At 39.0% G+C, this 15815-nt stretch overlaps 1 protein-coding gene across 1 annotated transcript in view; it reads right to left on the reverse strand.

Annotated features, from left to right (window-relative positions):
* PRMT9 (protein arginine methyltransferase 9) overlaps window positions 1–15510 on the reverse strand; it is a 35698-nt gene extending 20188 nt beyond the window's left edge. The window contains exons 1-6 of the mRNA XM_006870867.1: window positions 15322–15510; window positions 12195–12343; window positions 9234–9470; window positions 8734–8901; window positions 6527–6629; window positions 5574–5680 (exon numbers count right to left, since the gene is read on the reverse strand). Coding sequence (XP_006870929.1) covers window positions 5574–5680; window positions 6527–6629; window positions 8734–8901; window positions 9234–9470; window positions 12195–12343; window positions 15322–15510 — 953 coding nt within the window. The remainder of the gene's footprint in view (window positions 1–5573; window positions 5681–6526; window positions 6630–8733; window positions 8902–9233; window positions 9471–12194; window positions 12344–15321) is intronic.
* Window positions 15511–15815: the final 305 nt, after the last annotated feature.

Genomic DNA, 15815 nt, shown 5'->3' on the forward strand with positions numbered 1-15815 from the left:
TTGTTAGAATCAAATAATATCACTCAAAAGAAATTCCAGAAAAAAATAAACATAAATATGAAATAAATCTTCATGGGCAAAAATGTCTTAAACACAATTATATCCACACATATAAAACTGTTAAATCATAAAGAAAAACAAATGATAAAACTACATTAAAATTAAAAAATTTTCCTCAAAAGACACCTAGTAAGACAGTTAAAAAAAAACAAATCATTAAGTAGGGAAAGATATCTGTTGTGCATACACACCACAAAGGGCTCATATACAAAATATACAATGACTATCTCATATTTAAAACATACAAATCAACTATCTTCGAAGGGAATTAACAACAACAAATCCTTGCAGCTGCTCTTAGGAAAACTACACAGGGTCACTAGGAGTCAGAACCAACTCCACACACAAAAATGAGTCATGATACCTTTGCTGTTGTTAAGTGCCATCGAGTCGGTTCCCATCCATAGCAACCCTGTATAGGGTTTCCAAGGAGCAGCTGGTGAGCTTGAACTACCGACCTTACAGTTCAAATGGCTTTGCAGTCTGGCACATTAACCCACAGTGCCACATCAGGACTCCTTAGTGGATTACAAATTGGGTGACTTGTGGAATGACATCAAGAACATCATACATGAAGAAAGCAAAAAGTCATTAAGAAGACAAGAAAGAAGGAAAAGGTCAAAATGGAGATCAGAAGAGACTCTGAAACTTGGTCTCCAGTGTAGAGATGTTAAAGCAAATGGAAGAAATGAGGAGGTCCAAGAGCTGAACAGAAAATTTCAAAGATCAGCTCGAGAAGATAAAGCCAAATATTACAACAAAATGTGCAAAAATCTGGAATCAGAAAACCAAAAAGGAAGAACACGCTCAGCATTTCTCAAGCTGGGGGAACTGAAGAAAAAATTCAAGCCTCGACTTTAATTAATGAAAGATGCTCTGGGCAAATTATTGAATGATGCAGGAAGCATCAAGAGGAGATGGAAGGAATACACAAAGTCACTGTACCAAAAGGAAATGGTTAATGTGTTCAACTGTGTCAAGATGTAGCATATGATACTGAAGGACAAAGTCCAAGGTGCATTGAAGGAATTGGCAAAGAATAAGGCACCAGGAATTGATGAAATAAAAATTGAAACCTTTCAAGAAATTGGGGTGGAACAGGAGGCATTCACTCATCTCTGCCAAGAAATTTGGAAAACAACTATCTGGCCGACTGACTGAAAGAGATTCGTATTTGTGCTCATTCCAAACAGAGGTGACCCAATGGAAATCACTGGACAATCTCTTTAATATCCATCCCATGAGTAAAGTTTTATTTTGAATTATGTGACAGTTTACATGGGAGAACATTAGTTTTACATGCATCTTATTGTATATTGTTTCACTGCCATGGTTACAATCCCCTCAAGGCATCACTAATCAAAGAAAGGGTGCATCCTATAAATCTGCTCCACCCTCCACCCCCGCCAGGTTATGTCACAACAACCAACAGTGCCATCTTGAAATTTCTCAGGAAGAAGAGTGAAAAGGGAAGCCCATCTCCTGATCACATCTACCTCACGGCAATCAGAAAGCATGAAAAATACCAAAATACACACCCATCCAAGTATTAAGGCCACAGATAACTCCTAAACTAGCCCAAAAAACAGAAACAGATGACCATATCAACATATGTCCAGAAACGACATAAAGTGACTAAGACAAATGAGCTGAAGATAGACCTACACTCTGTACTGGAAGGAGAGCAGTGCCTGAAAAGGAATTCAGAAAAATGATTATAAAATGTTATCAAACGGCGTGTGATTATAAAATTTACAATGGAGTTGAGAAAAATAAGGAAGAAGTCAGGAAAGTGCCACAGGAACAATCAAGTAAGCTAGATACAGCATTGGAAATAATTCAAAACCTACACAAAGAGGTCCAAATTATTAATAACAGAATATCAGAAATGGACAATACACTGAAAGGGCAAAGGAGCAGAACAGAAGAGATGAAAGCAAGAACTAGTGAGCTAGAAGGCAAATCTCTCAACACTAATAAGATAGAAGATCAAGCAGAAAAAAGGATAAAAAAGTCTAAAGAAGGTGTAAAGATACATGTTGGACAACATGAAGAGGAATAATTTAAGAATTATCAGCATTCCGGAACAGGAAGAATCACACAATTCCACAGAGGAGATAGTTGAAGAGCTGCTAGGAAAAAATGTCTCTATCATCCTTAAAAGTAAAAAGATAAGCATTCAAGAAGCTCAATGAACCCCAGGAAGGATAGACCCTAAAAGACAATCACCAAGACATATAATAATCAAACTCTCCAAAATCAAAGATAAGGACAAAGTCCTGAAAGCAGCTAGGGAAGAGAAGTGTTTCATACAAAAGAAAGCATATCAGATTAAGCTCAGATCTCTCAACAGAAACCATTCAGGTAAGAAGACAACCAGAGACATATATAAAACCCTGAAAGAAAAAAACTGCTGACCAAGAATCCTCTATCCAGAAACGCTGTCAATCACATATGATGGTGTAATCAAAACATTCCAGGATAAACAGAAGCTAAGAGATTTTGCCAAAGCCAACCCTGCAATGAAAAACATCCTAAAGGAAGTTCTGTGGACTGAGAACCAACAAGAACAGACAACAACCAGAGAATGACGTGTGGAAGCATCACCCGGAAGGAACTTAATCAACAAATGGAAGAGTCGAGAACAGAATAAAACTATAAGAACAAATTCAGAAGATCTCAGAGGTCAGTCAATGGTCAAAACAATTACAATGTGAAAGAAGTTAAACACAGAGGACAGAGATCCAGGTGGTGAGAAGTTCAGGTAGATTACAGGATAAAATAGACTGTCTTAATGGAGGGACAAGTTAATGGAACATAAGGTAACCACAATGGTGCGGTTGGGGTGGAGGGTTTAGGGAGAGGTGGAGGGAGGCAATGATAGACCACAGGGTGAGGGCAGACACATCATAGTCTGGGTGTTGGAGAGGGCAATACAAGAAGTGGCGGGAGGTGTAAGAACAAAGTAGATAAGGGAACACTGAGACAGGTTTGCCAGGGCTAAGTGGGACTGAGGCAAAGAGTGACGCATGCTCTACCTTGGAACAAAAGAGCTCTGTGACACAGGGATCTAGGCATAGTTTGAAGAGAGGAAATAATACTAAAATACTTGACTGTCTTATGAAAATTGGTTTCCCTTGGCTACTAAAATAGACACTGGAGTGAGATATAAAGGAATGTCGGGAAACATGATTACAGAAAACCTGTAAGCCCGTCTTCAGCCTATAACTGATTGGAATACCTAAAAGGGGTTCTAGAACTTGCCCAGTGAAACAGACCTCTTACAGAGCTTTTGCAGAGTATAGGACCTTAGATAGAAACCTGAGTCCAATCCAGAACCTTCTGAGGTAGGACTTGCCCACTAGAAAGGACAAGCAGACAATCCTGCAACAGCTAGAGCAACAGAAGATACATCTTTTAAGAAAGATCATCAGGAATAACCCAAAACAAAAATGGCAGTATGACTGGCTACTACAAGAATAAGCAAGCTGTTCACTGGGAAGCCATCAAGACAAGAAATCAATTTCCTTCTGGACAAACCCCACCTTCAAGACTGAAACTCAAAAGGAATACATAAGCAGGCATATAAGCTTGCTGGTGACCACAATGAAGAAATGGGCTGAGTTCAACCACAGTCCATTGACTCCTGTTGACCTGGAGATGAGAGAGGGAAGTGAAAGGGCTGGTTGGTCCAAAGTATGGTGAGACTTGGGGATACCTGAGTCCATGGATAAGGACATAGCCACAGAGGGCTACAGCTGAGAATGAAGCATCCGGCTGATATGAAGTGAGGGGAAATGTACAAGAACACCCAAACTTGCAGACAGTACCCATTTGAGCTAGCCTCGATGGCTTGATAATCAGGACTAGAGGAAGATTAAAAAAAAAACAAACTATTTTTGATAAAGGAAACAAGGGTAAATTGCTACAATTTGATGAACCTGACCTACACTCATGGAGGTAGTAACTCTAAATGCCAACAGAGAGGGAAGGAGTCTTCACAAGTTATCAATGCTATCCCCTCTGTACACAGGGTAGATAGGAATGGGTAACTTAGACACTGGCTATCTAAAAGAGGGAGCTATGAAGGCACGAAGTGACTGGCTTACAAGTTTCAAAGGGAAGCTTAGTTTAATAATAGTGTGTGGGGAAAGAAAGAGTCCCTGCTGAACAATTTTCATCTTGTGTAGATGGGTCTGGTTAAGAGAGATAATTCAATAGTGAGTAATTGTTATCATGACCAATTGCAACTGTCACAACTGTAAAGGTAGAAGAGTTTTGTATCAAAAACAGGGGAGTGGTTAATCTTACAGTCCAGAAACAAAGGACCCTAGGATCATCAAGGGAGAAGAGCACAGCTGGAATGTGAGACCTTATTCAGGTAAGCAGCGACACCAGAGATGGAAGCAGAGATGAGGACGTGGAGAGAAGGCACAGCTGAGGACTCTAGATTCATGGGAAGAGAGGGACTGAGAGCTGGTGGCCAGGAGGCAGACTTGCAGAATGTGCCCTTTGGTTGTAAATTATTATATATGCCTGAGTATTTAAAAAAAGAAAGAGCTAAAGTAAATAGAGAGAAACACTGTTAACTGATGGTACATGGAGGGGATTCTAATCATTGTAATGAAACAAGGTGTGTGATTTGTTTAATGTGAAACTGATGATCTGCCCTGTAAACTTTTACTCAATCCACAATAAGAACCTTAAATTAAAAAAAAAAAATCTAACCAGGAAACAGACATCTGTAACTCAAAAATTCAGTATCACATTTTCATTTATACAGTGAAAACCGGAACTCAACAGAACTGCCTTGTTTTCCAAGTCTCACAAGTGTTCTCCCTATAACAGGATGCAGTCTTAACTCTTAAGTATCTCTCATTTTGTGGAAAATATTTGAGTTTTCCTTCTCTGAGAGTGTCTGGCTTTTGCAGGTTTTACTTTATGTAACATATTTGATGAGTAAATCTTAGAATCTCAAGGATAAAGATCCTAAAAGTTCATCCAACCCAACTATATATTATTATAACACTAATAAAGTTATGAGAAATGAAATTAAAATAAAAACTTATTTTCATATTGGAATTTTTGCTATCATTTGCCTTAAAAGTAAAATAATTACTCTTAATATTTTTCTACATGAATTTCTCATCATCAGAAGGATTCTGCTGTTGTTTTTGTTAAATGCTGTAGAGCCATTTCTGACTCATAGCAAGCCAATATAGGGTTTCCAAGGAACGGCTGGTGAGTTTGAACCACCGATCTCGTGGTCCAAACAAACTTTGCAATCCAATGCTTAGGTTGTATCAAAATTAATTTTGTATTAAAATAAGAGAATATGGGTTTAATCTCAAAGTTTCATTTTAAAAGTACATACGGAAAAAAAATTTAGACTAAACATGAATTTAAAGGTCAGAAAACTGCAAATCCTTATGCAAGTAACTATTCAAATAAACTGAAATACAGTATACTTTAAAGAAATGTTTTTCAAATATATTACTTATGTAGTTCCTTACCTATGATGTCTTCTGATCTCTTCACACTGTACTGCCATTCCAAATATAACAGCACTTGCTGGTATAACTTTCCCATACTTTTCACAGTTGGCATCTTCACCTTTTATCTAAATATATAAAAATAAACATTACACAATTATTTTCATGCAAAATGTATATGATGCACAGCTACAAAAGTTAAAAAGAAAAAAGTTTAAAATAGTAAGTGAAGATTTGTTGTTGTTGTTGTTAAGTGCCGTTGAGTCGGTTCCGACCCATAGCGACCCTGTATAAGCAGGGCTATTTTCCTTTTTAAAGTTTTTTTTCTTATTTCATTGTTATGTATTATTTACTTATTTTACAAGTATAAACATAGAAAGGAAAAAAAAAAAAACACATAATGCTGCATAGAACAAAGGGTCTGACTGTAACAGAGAGGCCAAAATCATTTCACCACATCACAAGTTGTCAGTGATGAGAGGCTAACTCATGGCAACCCCATATACATCAGAGTAGAACTGTGTGCCATCGGGTTTTCAGTGGCCAATTTTTCAGAAATAGACCACCAGGCTTTTTTTTTGAGAAACCTCTGTGGATTCAAATCTCCAACCTTTAATTTATCAACTGTGTCCAATCAGAAGCCACACAAACCCTTTTGATAATTTGAAAAGAACATAAGCAGTAAGGACTAATTAAAGATGAAAGAAACTCTTTTTCTCAATTCTAATCAAGAATGTCACAATCAAACCCTCCATAAGTTAACCTCAAGTCCTATGAATTCCTTAATGGAGTAGTTTTGGCCCATGTACTTCATTTGAATATGTAAATATGCATGCACTTAAATTATTTTCCTTCCAAACAAACAGTATATTCCTTGATGGTAGGGAATAGATTTCCTATTGCTTTGTAAATACACTTGGGTTTCAATAATTATCTGTTCAAACAACGGATTCTGAAAGTGTTTTCATGCTTACCTTTGGTGGCAAAAGTAAATATTCCCATGCATGAATCAAACTCTCCACAATTCCTTCTCCAAATAAACCTGCATCGACAGTTTCTGTTACAACTAGGGACACTCTATAGAATGATTTTTTAAAGATATATGTAAGTAAAATATCATGCTATTATATAAAGATGTCAAAGCTGAGAGAGGAGAGAAAGGAAGAATAGATTATAGAAAGTCAATGTTAAATTTTCAAATACAATTCATTTATAATACCCATTCTGAATCTTGCTTCTCATGTCCCTCAGCCTCCTCTGTTCTCCACTTGCTCCTGTGACCTTCACTTGGTCCTATACTGCCTCCTCAGACTATTCCTTCATTGCGTAAGTCCTTAAAAGTGGTTCATACCAATTACCTTTACCAGTACCCCTCCTTAATGCTGGAATTCTATCTTTAACACTAAAACAGTTTTTGACAATGACACTTTTATCGAAATGATTCATCATTTTCAGTTCTCATTTTCCTAGACCTACAAATAATACTTAATCCAAAATTTATTCTCCACCTTCTATGGTAACTACGTTAGCAATGCTTATCTCTTTCACACTGTCTTCTTCTGTCACTTCTCTTGCTTTATTCACTAGCTTTGAGCCTTCATGAAAGTATAGTTCACGAGCTCTGTTCTTCCTTCCATTCTTTCCTCTGATTTCGCCCCTCTGAACACCTTTAGCACCTATTTCCAGTATCATTTATTTGTGCAGTTAAAAGATAGACAAATTTCCTGAATATTTCTTATCTTCCTATCTAGACTGTAGGTGCTCTAAGGGCAAGAAATCCCACACATCCCTAAATCCAGTATTGTTGTTGTTAAGTGCTGTTGAGTCGGTTCCGACCCATAGCAACCCTGTATCAGGTTTCCAAGGAGCAGTTGGGGAGCTTGAACTACCGATTTTGCAGTTCAAACGACTTTGTAGTCTGACGCATTTGCCTACAGCGCCACACCAGGACTCTTAAACCCAGTATTTATATATTAAAAAAAAAAAATTCTGCATTCAGGATTACACACATTTAGAATGTGCCAGGTATGTCAATTCATCTAGTTCAACATCTTGAAGGGCAGAGATTTCCTCAAGGTCAAAATAAACTAATAAATTAGTAAGAATTGGTATCCCTAACTACTGATGCATCAAAGCCAATATACCTTTACAAGCACTATCTGCAGAATAAAGCTCTGCATAATAACAACATGTAGACTGAAATGAGGTCATTTTGATTCAGGCGTTTATTTCTATAAAATGGGCAGAACAATTATCTGGCTTCCTTCATGAGAACAAATGTAAAATAAAGAGCACTGAAAAGCATCAAGCACTGTGTAAACATCAACTATTATATAATTGGAAGGAGATATTTTAGAAAATCAGTCCAGATGTAAACAGCATCCAAAAAAAACATCAAATAAAATGACCGAGGAGAGGTAGTAGCTAGCACTACATAGAGAAATCGGTCTCAAAAATGATCATGTGATTAAAAAATCCCTTTTAACTTTACAACTCCATCATTCTTGTGACATGGATCAGAGTGAGGTAACACACTTAAAATTCAAGACTTAAGGAATTATATTTTAATCATTGAATGGCCCAAGCCAAAAGAGCTGAAATTTTCCAGAGCTTGCACTTTAACCAAAAATATTTACACAAAATTAAATAAGCCTATCGAAACAAGTCTGATCTGTTGCTGTTAAATGCCAGTTTCAACTCTGCACAGGGTTTCCAAAAAGTGACTAGTAGGCTTAAACTGCTGACCTTGTGGCTAGCAGACCAGTGCTTATCCTACAGGGCCACACCAGGACTCCAGGATCTGATCTACTTAGTCACTATTTTAAATAGTTACTGACCACATAGGAGCCAATATATGTTGTTGTATTTTTTTAAAACTGTGATTTGAGTGAAGGTCAACAGAGCCATTATCCATTTTCATATACTAGAATGTTGAGGTTACCAAAGATAAATTAACTTACTTAAGATCTTTCTTTTTCTTTTTTTTTTTAGTAAATCCCTTACAACAAATTCTCAAGAAATTTAAATATTTTCAATAAAGAATGCAACTTGACTATGAAAATCTGTTGTATTCTAAAGTAAGGGTTTATTTTGGGCTAAAAACTAGGAATGTGAATAGTCTGGTTTTTAAAAAAATAAAATAGTGAATTATAAACACTAAAATTAATTTATATTACAATACCTTTCAGGAATGTGCTTTGGAATTCCTATGTCAAACGATTTCATATGTAAGAGTTTGATTCCTGCTTCCATCTTGTTTGCTGCTACTACATCGCAGGCAAGTTCATACATGGTCTTAGATAATTCACAGGCATACACTGAGTGTGCTCCAGCTTTTTTAGCAAATATGCTACAAGGGGAAAAAAATGCTCCATCAAAACAAAAAAAAACTAGATTCCACCAGATGAATAGTACAAAAACTACTTAACATCATTATTCAAAAACCACTTTGAACCATTGGTTCAAAGTTTTATTAGCATTTTTGCCCAGCTCTTGATAAAGTTACAGTGAAAAATACACAATAATAGTTGCATGAATAGCCCTAACAAAAGATTGAGAAGTAGCAAATAAAACTTAATTCTTTCATTTTAGATTCCATTGTTAATTTTTCTGTTTGCTAAGTCTTTATGTCATGAGTATACAATTATATGTACATATAATTAAACCACAATCACAACAAACCTTAGTATTCCAGTTCCTGTTCCAATGTCCAAAACACTTTTGTATCCTGAACGAACTGCTTTTTGGATTGCTGCATTATAAATCATATTCCTCTTGACATCATTAAGCATGATAAAGTGCCAACGTTCCACCAACCAGTTTGCAACCCGATAAAAATTCTCCTTTGCATCGTTGAAATCAGGGTTGAGCTTCACTGCTTTATGAAAATACCCGGCTGCTTCATCTCTAAAGCCCATTCTAGAGTAAAAAAATGACAAGGACAAAAATATTCATCTCTTTGCTACCGACTGCAGTACACGCCACTCATCTGGCCTGGTAACCAAACACCAGCACCCCAAATCCTACACAACCCAAGACCAACTCCTTTGGAAAGTCTTCTATGAGTACTACAATCATTAATGACTTTTTTCTTTTCTAAACTCCTACTACATTGAACATATTTCAGAACATTAATAAGTACTTGATAATACATTATAATTCTATTCAAGTGTGTTAGGAGCTTTCCTAAGAGTTTTTAATCAACTCTCTAGAATATCAGTTCTCTCTGAAAACTATTCCTTCTATAAAACAGGAGTCCTGGTGTGGTGCTGTGGGTTAATGCGCTGGACTGCAAAGTCGGTTTGAACTGCAAGGTCGGCAGTTCATGCTCCTTGGAAACCCTCTACAGGATTGCTATGGGTCAGAACCGACTCAACGCACTTAACAACAATGTTTGTGGCTGGAGTCCTTATGTGGTGCTATAGGATTAAGCACTTAACTGCCAACTGCAAGGTCAGTGGTTCAAACCCACCAGCTGCACCTTGGAAATCCTGTACAGGGTCACTATGAGTCAGAACTGGCTGCATGACTTTTAACAACGTCTGTGGCTAGCAGCTTCTCTGGCATGCCCATATACTTTTTCTCTAACCAGCTGAGTTAAATGGTCACCAAAAGTTAGCTGTATTTGCTGCCAGAGCAGTTTATGGCAGGTGTATTCACTACTATAATTACACATTTGTATTTTAATTATATATCACAGAAACTAATGTCTAATCCGTAGTAGTCACATATAGACCTATTACACATGATTCATATCCAGCTTATACCACATAAGAGTTCTTCAATACCCCAAGAGGCCCATACTCTCTCCAACTAGAGAATCCAAATAGCAAGTTTAGATTTGTAAAAATGTAAAACTGATACACACTTATCTGCCATTAACTGGTTATTTGTGGACTAGCAACTGTGTGTGGACCACACATTAAACACAACTAAGCTAGCAGAACCCTTCTGTACTCATACTGCTTCATAAGTCCTCTAAATCATTTGATCCACTTTAAAAGAAACGAAATTAGACTATTCTTTATGGATGTGGATTAAGGAAACAAAATATTCTGAAACTTCAAAGAGGGGACAACACTGTAATAAAAGGCAAGGGCTATATGTCAAGTGAGGCACTAATATTTTTAATTAAAATGAAAATGTCTGTGATCAACATATATTGCTTTTATGATTCCTTCCTATTTCTCAAAAAAATTTAAGCACGTGTGCTAGTGTGCAGAGTTAACAATCCTTTACTTTGAAAGGCCTGCTTACAAAGTTGGACCTTGGATTTTGGAAGCATTCCCAATGCCCTAGCTGACTAGAATGGGTCACTGTGCCTTGACTGTACAAACACTGTGGTTTATGCTGGACACCTGTTTTCCTTCTGGGAGCCTGAACTTTTGGCACATGTTAAGCAGAGGGTACTTTTATGACCACCCCCAATAAAAACAATCAGGGTACTAAGTTTCTAATGAGCTTCCCTGGTGGGGATATTTCACACATGTGGCCACAACTCACTGATGAGGGGATAAGGCATGTTTTTGTGTGCCTCAGAGGAACCCTGTGGCACAGCGGTTAAAGTGTTCAGCTTTATCAAAAAAGGTTGACAGTCCTGAACCCACCAGTTGCTCTACAGCAGAAAAGATGTGCCAATCTGCTTCCATAAAGATTTACAGCATTGGAAACCCTATGGGACAGTTCTACTCGGTCCTATAGGGTCACTATCAACTTGACAGCATGGGTTTTGTTTCGGTATTTGGGTATATGGCTTCACTAGCAGAGGATCTTTGGAAATGTTCACCTGGTTTCCTCTAGGCTTTGTCCTGTGAGCCTTTTCCCTTTGCTGATTTTGGTCTGTGTTCTTTTGTAATAAATGATAGCCACAAATACAATTATAGGATGAGTCATATGAGCAAATTGGAGTCCTGGTGTGGCACCATAGGATAAGCACTCGACCTCAAGGTTGGTGGTTCATTTGGAAACCCTATGCAGGGTCACCATAAGTCAGAAACAACTCGACAGCACTTAACAGCAACAACAATGAGCAAATTATCAAAACTTGGGTGGTCTTAAGGACATCTGACATAACAACTGACTACACTATTACCAAATGCACCCTTTGCACTAATATTTTTCCTTTGCCAGGTGGCACAATATTATTCATTGTCAGTAGTGCTGGAGAGACACTATGGGAGGAAAGATTATTGCTTCCTGGTCCCAGTGTGCTCAGGACTTCTCCAGCACCCAGTGGTCAGCAGTTTCCCTCAACACAACCCTACTTTGGGAACGAACTGCCTTTGGTGAAACATCTCCTCATGCAGAGTTCTCCTGGCATTTCCAATGGTAAATTTCTCTGCCAACCTGTGAATCATGGCTCAGCCCCATGACGGGGACTTGTTACTGGATACTCTATCTCAGCCCAATGGACAGTAGTCACTAGTAGTATATAATACAATATTAAAACTTCTGTGACAATACATATTACATCTGAAATCCCTAGTTTTCTCTTTTTTTAACTTCTTTTTACTTCTTACTAGCCAATCATTTCTTCAATCGTTTGCTATAGTTTGTAGTTTTCATTGTAAAGATTTCCCCATTTAAATTACTATATGACTTGTCCCTGATAATTCTTAAAAAGTAACACTGAAACATTCAAACCTGAAGAGATGTTCTCCCATACTATTGCAAATCACTTCATCATCAGGAAACAGTTCCAAGGCCTGCTCATAGCAACCAAGTAAATCTTGTATTCGACTGAGAGCATAAAGCTCTTCAGCCCATTTAAAGAGTGTATACTGAAAAGTTTCCTTTACAAAAGAGGAGGGAAAAAAAAAAAAAAAACACAGTGAATTAGTCAGTAACACAAAGGATGACACAATAATACGTACAATGCTGGTCAAGATTCTAGAGACTAGAACTTATCTATCATTGAATAACAGATTTTAGTTGGCTTTAATCTTATTGGATGAAAAAACAAATATGTGAATGAAAGAAATTTACCACCTATTTGGCAATATGCAGAATTAGGCAGTTTGCCCACTCTCTTTACTAAACTCCATTCTTACCTGTCCTGTGGTTTTCTACCTACCCCTTTTATGTGGGTTTCTATGTTTTAAGAGGAGTTCTGGTGTGGCACTGTAGGTTAAGCACTGGACTACAAAGTCAGCTGAAACTGCAAGGTCGGCGGTTCAAACCCACCAGGCGCTTCTCGTAAATCCACAATGGGTCACTATGAGTCAGAAACGACTCAAAGGCACTTAACAGCAACAATGTTTTAAGAGAAGTCCTTAACCTGCAGGTATGGCACTGCATGATAAGCACTGCTAACCATAAGATCAGTGATTCAAACTCAACAGCTGCAACTTGGAAACCTTATATAGGGTATCTATAAGTCAACCAACTCAACAACACTTAACCACACGTTTTAAAGTTTGTCCTTGGCCCTCTTTTGCTATCCATCCCTAATACATCGACTATCATACATATGTTGATGGGTGCTACATCTATATCTCCAATCAAGACCCTCTGTTCTGAATTCCCAGACTCAGATATGCAGCCTCCTTCTGCTGTGCATAAGGTCGCTATGAGTCGGTATCAACTCGATGGCACCTAGTAACCACAACAATTAGCCATTCAGGAGTCCTGGAGTGGCACAGTGGGCTAATGCGTCAGACTGCAGAGTCGTTTGAACTGCAAGGTCGGTGGTTCAAGTTCACCAGCTGCTCCTTGGAAACCCTATATAGGGTTGCTATGGGTCAGAATAGGAGCTCTGGTAGCATAGTGGTTACGAATTGGGCTGCTAACCTCAAGGTCGGCAGTTCGAAACTACCAGCTGTTCCACGGAAGAAAGATGAGACTTTCTGCTCCTGTAAAGATTTACAGCCTCGGAAACCCTGTGCAGGGTCACTATGAGTCGGAACCGACTCCACGGTACGTAACAACAACAATGAGTCAGAATTGACTGGACAGCACTAACAACAACAACATAGGTCATTCTAACCAGGGACTGTCCTCCAAACCACCTCAAAATTGGTATTGTTAAGTGCCATCAAATTGGTTCCAACCTTGTGGTTAGCAGTCTAGTGCTTATTCCACAGCACCATACCAGGACTCCATCTCAAAACTGCTCAATTCAAACATCTCCTCAGCAATCAGTGTGAAAAGAGCTAGGGGCTAAAACTGAGCAATAAACTCCTTAAATCTTCCACATTCTCTCCAACCTCAGTGTTACAGCACAACATAGGTAAGTATTATACTCCAACCACAAAGTCAGCAGTTCAAACTCACCAGCTGAGCTCGGAAATACTATGAGTCACAGTCAACTCAACAGCACCTAACAACAATCACTACTTCTTGTTGGACTGTCACTGTCAGCCTACCTCCAATCTCACCTCTCTACAATTAAGCACGCAGCAACACACAGGAAACAGGGCAGACATGAGACACACAGCTTTATCACAAGCATATTTTAAATCACCTTTACCTATTTTTTACCTTAAACTGAGTTTTCATGAAGTTCACCCCTGAGACAAGAATAAGAAGAATCTGGAGTAGGAGGACAAAAAGTATGGACTGTGTGAGATGGACCACGGTCCATTACAGGTGAGAAGTTCGGTGGTGTGCCTGGGGTTTGGTTACAGGGGGTCTGAGAGCAGCAGAAAATCAGATGAAACACAAAGATCTTTTCCAAAGGGCCCATGCATAAGAAAATTAACTTTGTTTTGCAGTTAACTGAAATTGCTAAATGTCAGGTATTGCTGTACAAATTTTAGATATACACTTTCCATCTACACTAAAAACCTATGAGAAGTATTAGTCTTGTTTTATAAAACAGGAGACTAAAGAACCAATAATTAAGGATATAGGACTTCTGCTGCCGCCAAGCTATATTCCAAAATATGACCTATCCTCCTTGAGTGGGCCAGCTGGTCCTAAAATTTACACTAAATGTAAACCAAAATAGAACTATAAGAATCAACTATGCGGCTCAGCTTTTGAAATCTAAAAATCTAAGTTAAAAATAACTAAGGTGTGACTGCTGAGGTTAAGAAATACCATATTAAACAAAATAACTTGAGGTCAAAAATTGAACACAAAAATAAGCTAAATCATTATTTTGAAATTTAGATTCTAATATTATTTGGGGGTAAAAATGTGTAGCGTTTCAAGTGAATAACAGTCGCAAGTAACTCAATAATTAAAGCTCAAAGACTGCATCATGGAATGATGCTTTAGACTAGATTGCAAACATTACTACAGAAACTCACATTTCTTCTACATACAGCAAGGATGAGTGCAAAGGCCCTGATGCAGCAGCATGTTTACAATGAATACAGAAGGAAAGGGAGTGTCACCAGAGGCCTCCTTTGCCATAAACAGAACTTGGGATTTTTGAGTGAGATGGAAGCTTTGAAATGAAGTGATAACATCCGACTTTTATTCTATAAGGCTCGCCCTGGCTGCACTGAGAAAGACTACAGCAAAGCCCAGTTGGGAGCCTACTTACTGCATAGTCGGACAGAGAAGACGGAGGTTTTACGACCAAGGTTGCAGAGGAGGAAGTGAACAGAAGGGGGTAAGTCTAGATACTCGTATATTTCGAGGGAAGGCCAATAGAATTTCCTGTAGAACTGACATTGGATAAACGTCAAGAGAGAACCGCAAAAGAAAAAACCAAACACGAGTCACGCATGTTACCTCCCAGCCCTCCTCAACCCCCTTTTTATTTTTGTTTTTCACTATAACGTCGGAGGATCTGCAATGTGAGACAAGGAACGACCCTCACCTTCACGTCGTCTTTGAGCTCCGGAGCCAGGCTGAGCACGAGGAGGTAGTGAGCATAGGCAGTGCCGAAGTCCTGGGCGCCCATGCAGTGCTCCGCGCTCTGCAAGGACCGCGACACCAACACGTCCCGGCCTGCCGCCCGGGCACCACTCCCGGTCCCTCTGCGGGGCCTGGGCCGCGAGTTCGGCATGAAACCAAAGGGAAGTTGCTTCTGACAAACGAAAACTCGAGAAAGATCTTGGCTACACTTGCAAGGTCTACCTAGGCCTAGAGAGCTAGTACAGGAAAGTTACCCTCCGTAGCAGGTGAGCGCGCCAGCCCAGGCCCAGCCAGAAGCCCCGCCTTCTCCCGACCAGGTTGCGTCTAAGGCCCTCTCAGCTCAACTCCGCAACCGCAAACAGACGGTGGCCGCGGCGCACGCTCAGCGAACGTACGCACGCCCGGACGTACGCACGTCGGGCCCGCCCCCTCTCATGAGCGCATCCTGAGGGCGGT

Source organism: Chrysochloris asiatica, unplaced genomic scaffold (assembly GCF_000296735.1).
Source record: "Chrysochloris asiatica unplaced genomic scaffold, ChrAsi1.0 scaffold00155, whole genome shotgun sequence".
Classification (NCBI taxonomy): domain Eukaryota; kingdom Metazoa; phylum Chordata; class Mammalia; order Afrosoricida; family Chrysochloridae; genus Chrysochloris; species Chrysochloris asiatica.